The sequence below is a fragment of the Thunnus albacares genome, chromosome 17 (genome assembly GCF_914725855.1).
Source record: "Thunnus albacares chromosome 17, fThuAlb1.1, whole genome shotgun sequence".
Lineage (NCBI taxonomy): Eukaryota > Metazoa > Chordata > Actinopteri > Scombriformes > Scombridae > Thunnus > Thunnus albacares.
In genome coordinates this window covers 24,845,778-24,860,192 of record NC_058122.1, presented here as the reverse complement: position 1 = coordinate 24,860,192, position 14,415 = coordinate 24,845,778, and the positions used below count along the sequence as shown (strand labels likewise).

At 41.7% G+C, this 14,415-nt stretch overlaps 1 protein-coding gene and 1 long non-coding RNA gene across 4 annotated transcripts in view; both read left to right on the top strand.

Moving 5' to 3' along the window:
* cacng2a (calcium channel, voltage-dependent, gamma subunit 2a) overlaps positions 1-7,613 on the top strand; it is a 68,499-nt gene extending 60,886 nt beyond the window's left edge. For both annotated transcript variants that reach the window (XM_044332082.1, XM_044332083.1), the window contains 2 exons: positions 3,740-3,880; positions 5,771-7,613. In XM_044332082.1, coding sequence (XP_044188017.1) covers positions 3,740-3,880; positions 5,771-6,306 — 677 coding nt within the window. In that variant the 3' untranslated portion in view covers positions 6,307-7,613. The remainder of the gene's footprint in view (positions 1-3,739; positions 3,881-5,770) is intronic.
* A 37-nt stretch (positions 7,614-7,650) lies between these two features.
* Positions 7,651-14,415, top strand: LOC122967428. 2 transcript variants are annotated; one of them, XR_006398595.1, is made up of 4 exons: positions 7,651-8,085; positions 10,321-10,390; positions 13,416-13,460; positions 13,846-14,415. It is a non-coding gene; the product is annotated as an uncharacterized LOC122967428 (long non-coding RNA). The 2 variants fall into 2 exon arrangements; XR_006398594.1 differs by lacking the exons at positions 7,651-8,085; positions 10,321-10,390 and adding an exon at positions 12,534-12,993.

Here is a 14,415-nt window from a genome sequence, read left to right as displayed (position 1 = left end):
TTTTCCGAAGCTCAAGGTGACGTCTTCAAATGTCTTCTTTTGTCCTGATCAACAGTCCACAATCCTCAGATATTCAGTTTACTGTCATAGAGAACTAAAGAAATCAGAAAATATTCACATTTTGGAAGCTGGAATCAGAGAGTTTGGTGGTTTTCTTCTTAAAAATTAACCCCAAACAATTAATCGATTATCCAAATTGCTGGCAAATAATTTAATAGTTGGCAACTCATTGATTAATTGACTAAGTCATACAGCTGAGACGACACGTTTCTTTATGATTTAGGTGACTGCACATTTTGAAAAGGTGAACAGTTACCCTTCTCTCTCTCTGTGGGCTACATTTTCCTGCAACCGAGCCTCTCTGAGGTTTCTTCAACTTTCGTGTCACCTTGAGATCCCACACTATTAAAGAGTCCAACTGTCAACAATCAATAAATCCGGCTGGCCCTCTATCCCTCTTTTGTCTCTGCAAATGAAGCAGATGGATGAAAAAGAGCCCCGTTGCCCTCTCTCAGGTAATGTGCTATGAATGGCCGTGTCAATACCTTCAGGGTTAACGGGATAGAGGGATGGAGGCAGAGACAGGGACGGGGACGGGGGGGGGGGGGGGGGGGGGACTTAGGGAGAGCGATGCGTTCAGAGCAGGACAGAGGAGTAGGGTCAACTCTCAGGACAACTTAATATTTAATCAACCCACCACACCAGTAACCCTAAACCCCACAATCCCCTCTGGTCGAGCAAGGAGACAAGTGGGAGAAGGGGGAGAAACGGAGAAAGACGAGGTGGGGGGGAGGGCGAGACGACACTTTATCTTTCAAATTGTCTTGCGCTCTGACTGAGTGCGAATTAAGTGAGAGACAGAAATGGAAAAGAGAGAAAGAAAAGATGAGACAGGGGACGTTTGCTTGGTGACAAAATCGGCAAGAGAGATGACCGTGCGCAACAGACGGAGACAGACAGACGAAAGAAAAATGGCAGACGGCGAATGACAGCGTTTAAGTGTTCTTCATCATACAGATTGAAGCTGAGTTGCCGGGCTGTTTCTGGCAAGGTTAAAGAAAGCGATAAGCACATCATGATGTTGAATGATGACATGATGGATACAGGTGTGACGGCGAGCAGAGACATTACAGTGTCGGGTCAAAAACACGTTCATAAAGGCGCTCACGAGTGATGCGCAACGCTCTTAACAGCTTCAGTCATCCCATTATCATAAAACAGATAGCTCCGGTCCTCTGTTTTGATTGGTTCATTGGATTTATGCACAATAAAGGACAATGTGAGGATATAATAGGTCATAAATATATTAATAATACAATATTTCATAACTACATTCCTTTACTTTACTATTTTTTTAAATTAAAATAGTGATACTGACCTCACAAGTGGCCCCTACAGTTGTTCATTATACCCCAAAATAAAGAAATGCTGGACAAAATGAACAACATACAGTATGACTTTATAATGAAAAAGAAAGTCTAGGACAGCACTCATTCTTTCTCTTTCATTATTAACTACTTTAAGGATCCAGCACCCAGTTTTCATGGTATTATCGTGAGTTGAGTATGTTGTATCTTATTTTTTTATATATGACACATTAGGTTTTGGCTTGATGTGGCACAAGTAGAAAGGTCAGGAGGGGTCACCAAAATCATTAATATTCATCCTTTGGGGACTGCAAATGACCATATGAAATTTCATGGCAATATGGGTAGTAGTTGTTAAGATATCTTGTCTGGACAGATTCATATCTCTCACACATGTAATGCTGTTTCATATCCAGTCCAATTTTATAGTTTGTGAATTCAAATGGGTGTGATTTTCACACACGTTTCTTTCATATATATAGTTTATGAAATCTCCTGTGCTCTGTTAGTAGGATGAGGATCTCTACTGCATGTATTTCTGTTTTTTTATCTCCTGCTGCCTCCGTGTTTTTACTGTCTGAAAGAGCATTCAGATGATGATCGTGGGACACTTAAAATCTCACAGATTTTACGTCAGAATCATTTTAGATTTACTGCATTTCAAATTGTATGTGTATCCATCCGTGATTTCGGGGGAGGATGATACCGACAGGCCAATATCTGACTTTTCCTCGAAGGCAAATATTGACAGACAAAAGTCTGAGCTTCCAAAATCACTACAAGTCTTCATTTCATTTTCATATTCCATATTACAACATGGCTGCAGCGAGCTGTATTTACAGAGGGGACGTTGTAGAAATAGTATTTTTGTATCAGGTATTCAAGTTCTAGGGTGAAAACATGAAGCTGGTGCTCCTTGCTGCTTCACCAAGATAAATTGATTGTTCAACAACTCGTAAAAACTTGAATTGCGCCATTTTGAACTGTCACGTTATGTGACATCATAACTGGAAAAATTAATATTCAGTATGTAACTTTTTTAAATGTGCACTCTGAATCAGTTTTGAACAGATCTGAATGGATCCGTGTAGCACAACAGCACACAAAGCCTCATCGGCCACTGCTCCTGCTGTAGTTACTGGTAAAAACCCAGCGGAGGGTGAACGATAAGCGCCCAGCCGACCGTGGCCACCGCTTGGCGCTCTCCGCCACTGCAGCTGTTAACTGCTGCCTATCAGCCCGCCTGTGGGCTCAGGGTGGCTTTCCCAATGAGCCGGCCCAGCATCATGAAGCCTTAGGGATCTGGGAGGGGGGGTGGGGGGATTAGTGATTGAGAGAAGGGTGTGTGTGGGGTGGGGGTGGGGGGGGGGCAGGATAGCGATGAATGGCAGCAGGTAGGCAGGCAGATGGGCCGCCAGGAGCCCCGTCGGGTCCCTGTGGAGGAGCAGGCAGCCGAGTTCAGCACAGAGCTCACCCTGCCCGGCGTCAGCACTTTGGGGAGAAGCTGGGGAAAGTGCTGAGGTGGCAGCCACGTGTGGAGATGAGGTGAAGTGGTGAAAATTTAACCAGCCTGATGAAAGTTTGCGTGTGCATGTTAAACAGGAGAGAGAGTGGGGACAGATGCTGAGAGGTGAAGTGTGAGAGGGCAGGAGGTGAGTGGAGAAAAAAAAATGGACAGGTTCGGAAGACTTCCTCTGTCTGCTTCTCCGATATGACACTAATTTTACCTGACACCTCAGGGCGTAGCGCAGCTCTTTTTTATGACCCTGACTCGACCTCAAAACTAACATCATATCCCTCTTCCAGTTTTGCTTCTTGATAATTAGCTGCAAGGACGCCGTTTGTTTCAAGGACGCGGGCTACATCCCTCTGCACTGCGGTCTCGCTCATATACATGCCAGAGCCCCGTAGCACTTTTGTTGACTGCCATTCACATGATGCTACATAAAGCAGCCAGTTAGCTTCTGTGGTCTGCGGAGAAGTGAGTGCTGAGTGAGGGAGAGGGAAGCGGTGTGATTACATAAGGTTGGGTAACAGGCTCACTGTGGGGATACACACTCACTAGACAGTGTTGATGGAGTCTTTCACAGGCCTGATGGGGTGTTGATTAGGATGTGCTCACACACAAGGAGCAGATGCTGAAATGGATTCTAATGTGCTTTTTCTCTCTTTGTTTCACGCTCCCTCTGCTTTATATTCATCACTTCTTTCATCCCCCCCTGCGCTCGCTCGCTGCCATTTCCCCTCTTTCTTTGTTGCCCCTTTGGCTGTTCTCCTCTCCTATCTGTGTGCGAAACCAAAATCACATCCCATTTTCCCTTCGCCTCCTTTTTTTTTTTTTTAATTCGCCGCTGTCGTCCGCTGATTTCCAGGTGCCGTGCGAGCCTCCAGCATCTTCCCCATCCTCAGTGTCATCCTGCTCTTCATGGGAGGCCTGTGTATAGCTGCCAGTGAGTTCTACAAGTCACGCCACAACATCATCCTCAGCGCAGGGATCTTCTTTGTGTCTGCAGGTGAGTTAGACACCCACAAAATAAGACCGGAGGGCAGGGATTGTTGGGTAGAGCATCAGTTAAACATGTGTGTGTCCAGTTTTTATTGATGTTTTGGATCTATTGACCTCCATGATGACCTCTTGCAGCTGTTTGGCAATAAAAGACTTTCACTGGTTCATGACAGCATACAAAATCACCACCAAAATATATTATTCAGCAGTGTTTTTCTAGATTAAATAAAAGTTGTCTCCATGTCAGCTTAATTTAACTCCATTCACTGAAGAAGACTGTGTGATACGGTTAAAAATGCTAGTAAGTGGACCTTGAGTTAAGATTTTTTGTTTTTTTTGTTTCTCTTCTGTAGCTGGGCTGTAATACTTGTACATCATGTTATATTGTCCATATTTGACCAGTTATTAGTGGGAATAATTAGATATTATTTATGCATGCAGACTGAAGGGATGGTGAATAGTGAAATTAGCTTATAAGCAAATTGAGCATTCACACAAGTTCATACAAAATCTTGACAATTATCTAATTAGCTATTATTTGTAACTATTGTTTCAAATAAAACTGGAGGTGGTCATAATTATCTCATTACTTGATTGCTGGTGAATTTAGGAACTTTATGAATTGATAAATTTCAAAATGCATTTTATTTAGATCAACAAAGATCTCAATTGAATTTACCACCAAATAGTAGATTGGTGCCATAATTCAATGTACTTCATTCATTGCTGTAATTCAACAAAATTGTTTTATGGTGGATTTTTCCTTTAAAGGAGTTGTTTGACATTTTGGGAAATATGCTTATTGGCTTTCAGGTGGAGGGTTTGATGAGAAGACACTTTGATAGCACTTTGATATTACATTGAAGGCTACAGCCAGCAGCCAGTTAGCTTAGCTTAGCACAAAGTCAGGAAACAGCTAGCCTGGCTCTGTCCAAAGATAACAAAATCCATCTACCAACCACCACTAATAACATTATCATTTGTTTAATCTGTTCAAAAAACTAAGTTTAGAGGTGCTAGTAGATGGCGGCTAGCTGTTTCCCTCTGTTTCCAGCCTTTGAGCTTAGCTAAGCTAACCGGCTGCTGGCTGTAGCTACATATTTACTGTAGAAACATGGGAGTGGTATCAATCTTCTCATCTAAGTCTCTGCCAGAAAGTGAATATTTTTCCCAAAATGTCAAAACATTCCTGTAGGTCGAAGTTAAGTTGTCATTACTCACTTCTGTTGTAATTATTGTACCACCACATGAATTCAAAAAGCCACGTAAGCACCGGTCTGTCTTGGCTTGTTGGTCGTCTTCTGTGCTGCATCTACAAGTCACTTCTTCTTTTCGTCCTTCTTTTGTCATCCTTTCTTTTTCTTGATCCTGTTGCTAGGCTAAAAGCCACCCATTGGGATTCATCTCTAAAAATATGGTGTCCCTGACACACTTTCCCTATGATCCATCTTCCCAGATATACCATGTCAAACATTTCTCCGTGTGTGTCTAGGCTAACAAGTAACAGTACTGTATGTATGTGAATATATGATGGGCTCTACCACAGAGCTCAGCCTTGGCGTGGATTATTATATGCTCTGTCCCATATGATCTGCATCAAGACGTGAAGCTTTCCTGTTTCTCACTGCAAGGGCAAAGATTAGAAGTCTAATATCAGTCATGTTGGATGGAGAGTTGGACAGGATTAGTACACTGCGTACAGTGCATGAATCAGCTCTCTTATTTGGTATGATACTGCATATTAAGTTGAGCATACACCAAGAATAACTCGGGCCTATGAGCTCATCCTGACTTGTTTTCTTCTTCTCTTCTCTTCTTCTGTTCCCATGAACCGATTACCCATGACCCACCCCTCTCCTGTTGTATGGCGCCCATCCCCCACCTCCCGACCCTTCAGGCCTGAGCAACATCATCGGGATCATCGTGTACATATCAGCCAACGCGGGGGACCCATCAAAAAGCGACTCCAAGAAGAACAGCTACTCGTACGGCTGGTCCTTCTACTTCGGCGCCCTCTCCTTCATCATGGCTGAGATGGTGGGCGTCTTGGCCGTGCACATGTTCATCGACCGCCATCGACAGCTTCGAATAGGGGCGCGCGCAGCCGACTACCTCCAAGGCTCGGCCATAACGCGAATCCCCAGCTACCGCTACCGCTACCGGCGCCGCTCGCGCTCCTCCTCCCGCTCCACAGACCCATCACACTCCCGCGACACCTCGCCAGTGGGCCTCAAGGGCTTCAGCGCGCTGCCATCCACGGAGATCTCCATGTACACGCTGCCCCGGGACACCCTCAAGTCCTCCGGCACACCCACCGCCACCTACAACTCTGAGAGGGACCACAACTTCCTGCAAGTCCACAACTGCATCCAGAAGGACCTGAAAGACTCGAGCCACACCAACACAGCAAACCGCCGCACCACGCCGGTATGAGGGAGTCGACACAGGCCAGGCCAGCCCGGCGGAGAAAGGAGACCAGGAGACACGGGAACCCCTGTGGGTCGAGTACGCCCCAGGAGAAGATGGATTTCCATGTTTATAGACATTTGTTCTTTTTGTTCAGCTGCATGACTTTTCCATTACCATTGTTGAGAGAGTTTCAACAAGTCTGCTGTGTTCCTGGATTGAATGGCAGAAGAGTGAGAGTGGGTCAGGTTGTCCCGAGAGAGTGAGATCTGTCATTTTTTTGCGCAGGGTTTGTTTATGAGGTTCGGGGCACTGAAAGGGAGGGCGGGGTGGGCATTTATGAGATAAAGAATTGATTTCATGATTTCATAGCCCTTTGGTTTGACAGTTTTGCCCCACAGTTCGGTTGGAGCAACAGGTCAAGCTCCCCCTCAGCCAGCCCACCGCTCAGATACACACTCTTTTATTTATTGACTCATTTGTTCATTTTTTGCATTAAAACTGTGAATTGTTACAGCTTGGGATTCAGTACGAATTAGCCCAATCTGTAATCTCTAACAAAGGTACTATATATATGTATTACTTTTATAAATAAATTATTACGTTAATAATCAAGAGATACAGACTTTACCGAAGCAAAAAAGAAAAAAACAAGTTAACTAAACCAAGTGCTGTTGGTAACATGAGAAAAGACTCTTTTAGTATCTGTTCATTTGAAGGTTGAGAACAAGAGACGGTGCTGTAGGTAGCAGCAGTACACAGCTACTGATGCCACCAGAGGCAGACGCAGACAGTCAACAGTAGAATAATATCTATTCTTTTAATAGAACCTTCTCGTCTTTTTCTCAGTCCCTGTTCGCTTTCTTTTTTTGGGGAGGGTCGTAACGGGAGATTTGAACCCCTTAACAGAAAGAGCCAACAAAGGGGTCAAAGTTCACAAAGCAAAGACTCCAAACACGACTTCTACAAAATAAAAAAAGGAAGGAGCAGAGGGGAAGGAAAAGAAGAGGACGCCAAACACAAAAATAAAAACAAGTTAAATATGAAATAGTACAAGAGAAGCTAAGTGACTCACAGTTTCAGAAATTAAATGCATGCTATAAAATTACAGCAAATCTGCTCTTGAGAAACTTAAGTTTTAAAGGTTAATAATTATAAGGGGAAAAAAAGCGAAGACGCTAAAGTTTAAAGTATTAATGTTTTCATGTGTATTTTTCTTATGTTTTCTTTTTTTATTTATTTAGTTCATTTTATCTTATTGCTTTTGTGAGACAAACCAAACAATCTACATTGAACAAAACTGCTTTTTTAAAATGGTTTGGTTGATTTCTTTATAAATATATAAATATATGTATGTATGTATTTTATTTTTAAAACTCACACAGCCTTAGCCATTTCTTTTGTTTCTTTTGATTTTTAATGTGTTGTTCAAATTGAAAATGAAATCTTTAAAGGTGCCAAAACCGAATGATCCTATACTTGGATGCATCAAGTCCTGATGAATAAAATACGAACCCTAGGGGGAACAAATCACCATGTTTCACTGCGTGTCTCTAACACACACTTTACCCTCTCACACCTTTTTTGTTTCAGTACTAACACTCGTCTAACTGTCTGTTACATCATCATATCACTTGCAATGCTGTTCCCTTTTTAAAAGCAAACTACTTGTCTTCATGGTGACCTGTGGAATAGAGCAGTGGTTCCTGACTTTTTTTGTCTTCTGGCCCTTTAAAATGAAGCAATGTCTACTTGTGACCCTTCATCACAGGTTATGGCCTAAGCGTGTTCATGGGTTGTGAGCAGGTAAGTCAAAATAGTGAAATTTTCCTTCTCAGATTGTTGTTAATTTGAAATATTTCTCTAGGCATGGAAGATATTAGCAAATCCAGTACGTCAGTACAGCCAGAAAATAAAATATTTGACAAAATAATCTTAAATCCACTTACTAGCCTTTTCCAGAGCTTTAATTCATTTATGTTTTGTCCTTCAACTGTTTGGTCTTTCAGCTGTTTCATGTTACTCACGTGCTGACAAATCAACCGACTGTGTGTCTATGGTGGCAACTGAGCAGACTCAATTTGCTGATGTAGACCATGAAATGCAATCAATAGCTCCAGGAAAAGACAGTAAATTGAGATAATTATTTTGTCAAATTCCCAAGGTCAAGATTGAACTTTGACCCTCAAAACATAATTGTGTGCGACAGAAATAAGTGTTTTTCATTTATATCCCTTCAATAATCATTTGAGCTCTGAGATTTATCAGGTTGGAAGCCACCGAAAAAAGGAGCATATATAGGATGGCGTGTGTTAATACTTGTACTGCTCATGTGGGGATGGAAATCGGCTCATACAGTCACATTGTGGGGACTCACCTCCCATCTGGGGACAGATCATTTGGTCCCCACAAGGCATTTAAATTAGGCTTAATTTTATTCTAATTGTCAAGGTTAGAGTTAATACAAAGTTAAGGTTGAGGTAAGCCTCCAGGGAATGAATGTAAGTGAATGCAGTATCCTCACAAGTAAGGTAGACGTTAATTTGTGTGTGTGTGGGTGTGCGCATGTACATCTGGCTTGGCACCAATTTTATGGCGATTTTCTATGTTTTTCTTACTGTCAACAAATCTCATGTGCAGAGCCTCATATATATCTTATTCCTCTGTGCCGTAGACCTCCATTGTTGTCCAAAAACTATTTAAAACACATCAATGAGCCACTCCGCTGCTCTGGATGACATGTTCCTTCATTACAAAGATTACAGATGCATTAGTTTGTTTGGAAACAGCTCCAAAGACTAATAAACAGTGATCAAGTTTTCAGTCTCCGGAGAGTAGTTCAGTGTAAAGCAGACGCCACTGAGCATGTGCAGGAACGCGGTTCTGTGTACAGTGTTTCACTAGCTTGTTGTGCTACTTATCACAAGTGACTACATTGTTAATTTCTCAAAGAACTGTAGTACAAAGTCAAAGATTGTGATATGTAGCACAACAAGCTAACGAAGCAATTAGGCTTTGGATACACACAGTACTTATAAGCAGATCAATTCTTGGTTTGGGTTTGCACGTGAGACTTGTTGACAATAAGAAAAATATAGAAAACTGCCAGCCATATCCTTTAAACCTGCAATAGCTTATTTTTTTTAGCAACAGAAACAAGCGGTGAACATAACACCGACATATTATTACCTTTTACAATGATAGCAAAGTGCTGCCTGTTCAGATTGACCACGCTGCCTTTAAAATGGGGATAACGACGCGCACTTACAGTCTCTCCTTAAAAGCATTCATGGTGTTGCCCTCACGAAAAGTGACAAAAGTAGCTGTTGAAATCCTGCGCACACCTTTGTTTGAAGGTTAGGGTTAGGGAATGCATTATGTCGGTGATGGTCCTCACAAGGATAGCAGCACAAATACTGTATGTGTATGTGTGTGTGTGCTCTTGTTTATCTATCTGTGTGGGGGCCCGTGTGATTTTATTCATTACGAGGACACAGAATGAATACTTGCTTCCAGAGACTTCATGCTTGAAAATGGCCAAATGTTGAGATACTGGATATTGACACAAAATACTGGATATTGGGATATTCACTCCAAAATATTGGCATCAACCTTCATAAACCCATAAAAATAACAGCTGAGCTGTCAGACATAAAACCCTCTGCGCTCTACTAAAACCACTGCCTCTGCCTGCTGTTGTAAAAAGGTGATAACACACTGTAATCGACCACCGGGAGCCGCAATCTAAAAATATCAGTACTGGCCCTCAAACGCCTGTATCAGACAAACTCCAATGTCTATATGAGTGGATTAATACAGGCAGAAAACACCCAACTTTACCTCAACTTGCTGCCAATATTACAGATATGTAACCAAGAGAATATGAGAAAAACTGGCTGTAACAGAAAGAAACTGAAACTGACAAATTATGTTCTTTCCTCAGAAGAAACTACATGCGAAGTTGCACTCCTGCTGCACAGTAACAGCTTTTTTATACACACCAGTGAGCACATTTTCTCTCTCTCTCTCTCTCTCTTCGAGGTAAAAAGCCACGAAGAAGACAACGTGTAAGATACAAACAGTCATGGCATTCCTGAGAAGAGAAACACAGGTTTGCTGTAATGTCTATTCTACCGGAGGTATCCCTGTAAAGAGAGCATCCAACACCTTTCTACACCACCGCCCTAAAAGCATTGCTTTCAGGGGCCTAACATGCTGCCAGCGTGTTTGTGTGTGTGAGGAAGTGCTTCACATATACTGCTGAGGCAGATATACAAAGCAAATCTATTTGTGAGACAAAAAGGATTTATTATTCAGTGATTTATGTATGTGTGGTTGAAGGAGAGAAAGAAGTCTTCTCAGAAAAAGACTGAATTATAAAAAATAAGGGGATTCAGTATGATAGGCGGTACAATATGTGCTTCCCTAAACGTTCTCCGAGCTCTGGACAAGTTTAGAGGCCAGCGGATTCATCAAATAAGGAAGGGGGGGAAAGTTTCTATTAGAAAAAAAAGTGCTGAGATCCTGATTTGCCATTATCTGAGTTCACTGACACAAGCTCCTCTCCATAAATTTGAGGGAAAAATATGTCAACGTAGCAGTCTAAATGAATAGGGCTTTTTTATGTATAGCCATCTTTATTCAAAATTCATAAGCAGAAGTCATTTTACAAGCCCGGATTATATTAAAGAGAAAGTGAATGTGTGTATGTGGGGAGGAGGCTGAGATACCGGCTTTCTCATAAAGCAGCACCTGGCCTCAGTGCAGCTGTCTGAATGTCACATTTTTAATATGTTTTAGGAATGAATAAGTTCGGTCTCTCTGCCTCTCCTCATAGGCGTACCATTCCCGTTTGTATCTCTGTCTTCTCTGACTTCTCTCTCATAACTTTTTCAACGCGATGTCTTGTTACATGTTTCACTGCGAGCCGGGCCTGCCAGACAGCTGGCAGACGGAGGGCCGTAAACGTCTGTGAAACAATACATCAAATGTGATATCACAGAGTGGGAGGGCGAGGACGAGTTCAGCCCTCATTTCTAATTTGGGGAGAGGCTGAGTTGTCAACCTTTTAAATAAATCAAATTGTAATATTTGAAATTAGGCGTTCCCAGGTCCCGCATAGACTCAGATTGGGAGTCAAACTCCTTTTCTAACCATGGCAATGTCAGCTGGTTAGTTGGTCCACCATTTTGGTGCAGACTGAAATATCTCCAAATATTGGTTGGACTACTTTGAAACTTTGTAGTGATATTCATGGTCGCCAGAGGAGGAATTCCTCTAGCGCCACCATGAGGTTGACGTGTGGTTTTGAGTGAAATGTATTCACAACCATAGGATGAAATTTGGTACACACCTTCATGTCAAACTCTGAATGAATTGTTATAACTTTGGTGACTTTCCATTTAGCACAATTATCAGGTCAAAAAGCTAATTTCTGTCAACCTTTGTGTTTAGTGCTAATTAGCAAATGTTAGCATGCTAACACACTAAATCAGCACATCATCAGCACACTAAATTAGCAAATCAGCATCAGCATGTTAGCATTATCATTGTGAGCATGTTAGTGAGTTAGCATTTATCTCAAAGCACAGTTGTGTCTTCACAGAGCCGCTTCCGTGTCTGAAGCATGCAAACACAAATGGCCGGTGCAAGGCATTGATCTAGTGAACACACCTAGAGGTGATCAATCTCAGTCCTTAAAGAGATAATGTAGGTTAGTTAAAGCTAATCAGCGTGTTTTGGTGTTGCATTGACAGTAGCAGTAGTGGCGTCTGTGAAAGGATGTTACTGCTGTGCTTACTGCACTGAAGAAAGAAAACAAGAAACCACAGAAAAACACAGAAGATACGATGTGCGACCTTTGATCCACTGACAGACGAAGGATGGAAATATTCCTGTCTGAATAAAGACGTGACAAAATTCAGCCAGAACTTCTACATCTATGATTGTTTTGAGCAGTAGTGAACCATAACGAACATGCTATAGCGACACCAGCTGCAACACTCAGTTGTAATTTTCAGGTGACGCTCTCCAGAACGCGTGAAATAGATCTTGTGTAGTTCAAACCGTGTGCGTTCGCCTACTTCCATGGAGCATGTTTTGGGCCTTTTTCTTTGTTTCTTTGTTGATTTAGTCTCGAAGTGAATTTCTTCTCCTGAGTAATTAATATAGTCAAATCGAAACCTACAGTATATAACCTATATAAGTCTGAATAAACATAATTTTATAGCCCCACTGTGGTAAAAAAAAAAACAACACTAAAGAAACTGAACAATCACTAAAATGTGTTTTTTGCAAGTGACATTAACGTGTGTTATGTTCCACCCGTCTCCTGACAAGTTGATTCGCTCTGCAGGTGTGGGATGAAGAAATTGACTCTCCTCCTCTTCCTCCTCCTCCTCCTCCTCCTCCTCTTCCTCTGGCTCCTCGCAGAGAGGAGTTGGAATCCAGAGGAAGAGAGACATGCCCTTGAAGAGTCAAAGCGGTTGTGTTTGGCAGACTAACAGAGTTGGACGCGGCCGCACAGTGATGTCAGGGAGGGTCAGGGCGAGAGCTCCGGCGCTAATACTAATGATAGCGTGATAGCTCCACCCACAGCTGCACTGTGCAGCCAGAGCAAGGCCCCATAATGCTCAGAGGCCAGATTTACATGCTCTGATTGCTGGAGGGCACAAAGTGTCATTTACTGGAAATAGGACAAGAGGAAAGAGAGAGGTGTGTGTGTTTTTGCATGTATGGATGACATTATAGTGCCCTTCCTTTCAATTCGGGGCCTTGAAGATACTTGAGAATTTACGGATTTGAGAAAAACAGTCTCGAAAATAAACAGTCAACCTTTTACAGGATATTTCATGTGTATATTACAACTTGTATTTTCACAGTTGTAGCCACTCACCCAAATTAATTTATGAGATCTGGAAACACAGCAACATCACTAAAAGAGAAGTCGAATGGAGCAAAAAACACAAGCAGTAAACAGACAGTTAAAAAATGATGATCCAAAATGTCTGTTGTTCATCTCCATCTCAGTTTACAGACCAACTTCAGCTTTAACCTGCTATACTTTTCTTGCACACTGAGGAATTATTACTGAAAATTCAGATGTACTCACTTTGTTTTTTTATTGTTTTTAATAGAGCATAAAGACAGCAAGATAATTAAAGTATCACAGAAGACCAGAGGTAAGAAATGAATTCTTATAAAGACGGGTTTACTGTATGTTAAGAGTTATTTTCCCAATTTTCATAGAGAAAAAAATTAACATCCTTATTAAACACAAATAAAACTCAGAGAGTACAACCTCCTCTTCTTCTCAGATATACATGTTAATCAACAAGCACCAACATCATGTTATGTAGCTGCCGGAGAGAAAAATACAATAGATCAGATTGAAAGAGGAAGAAAAAGATAATAATAATAAAGGGGGGTGGAGGGAGTTAAATTAAAGCCACTCAAGTCCCCAAACTCATTCTCCATCTCTGGCCATCACACAACTCACTCACTTTGGGTTTTACCTCTAAATACTGTGGTTTTGATAATCTGGTCACTATGTTGGTTTGTTTACAGACGATCGTCCGGCTGCTTCACTGTAGTGACGTTGCAGTTTTTTCCCAGATCTCAGCAAGTGACTTGCCTTGAGAAATGATGGCCGAAGCTACAAAAGCAAGACTAAAGTTGTAATAAATTGGAATTATCCTTTAAAGTAGTTGTTTTTTGATTGTGACACAGCTCCCAAAAATCATCTACACACTGTACCTCAGCTCTCTGGGCCTGGTCTTTTCATCCGAGGCTCAACTCTTCACACATTGAGGAGATTTTGGCTTTAAGGCAACTGAAGGTCTGAAAAATGAATTTCACCAGGATTTTTTTTTTTTTTAGCACACAAGATCACAAACAAAACAAAATGAATGCCTCTCTGATGTTATGACCGTTGTCTTAACTTAATACAAAACTTGCAAATTTGAGTCTCTGAACTTTCGACATTAAAAGTCATCAAAACTTCCTTAACAGAGACACCCACCGATATAGCATCGCACTCCTATAACACTGTCAGACTCATGATTGACAGTGTTTTTTTAAAAAAAAGGATAAAAACTGATGCAAATATCCACACATTCTTCTTCCTTGGAATTTGGC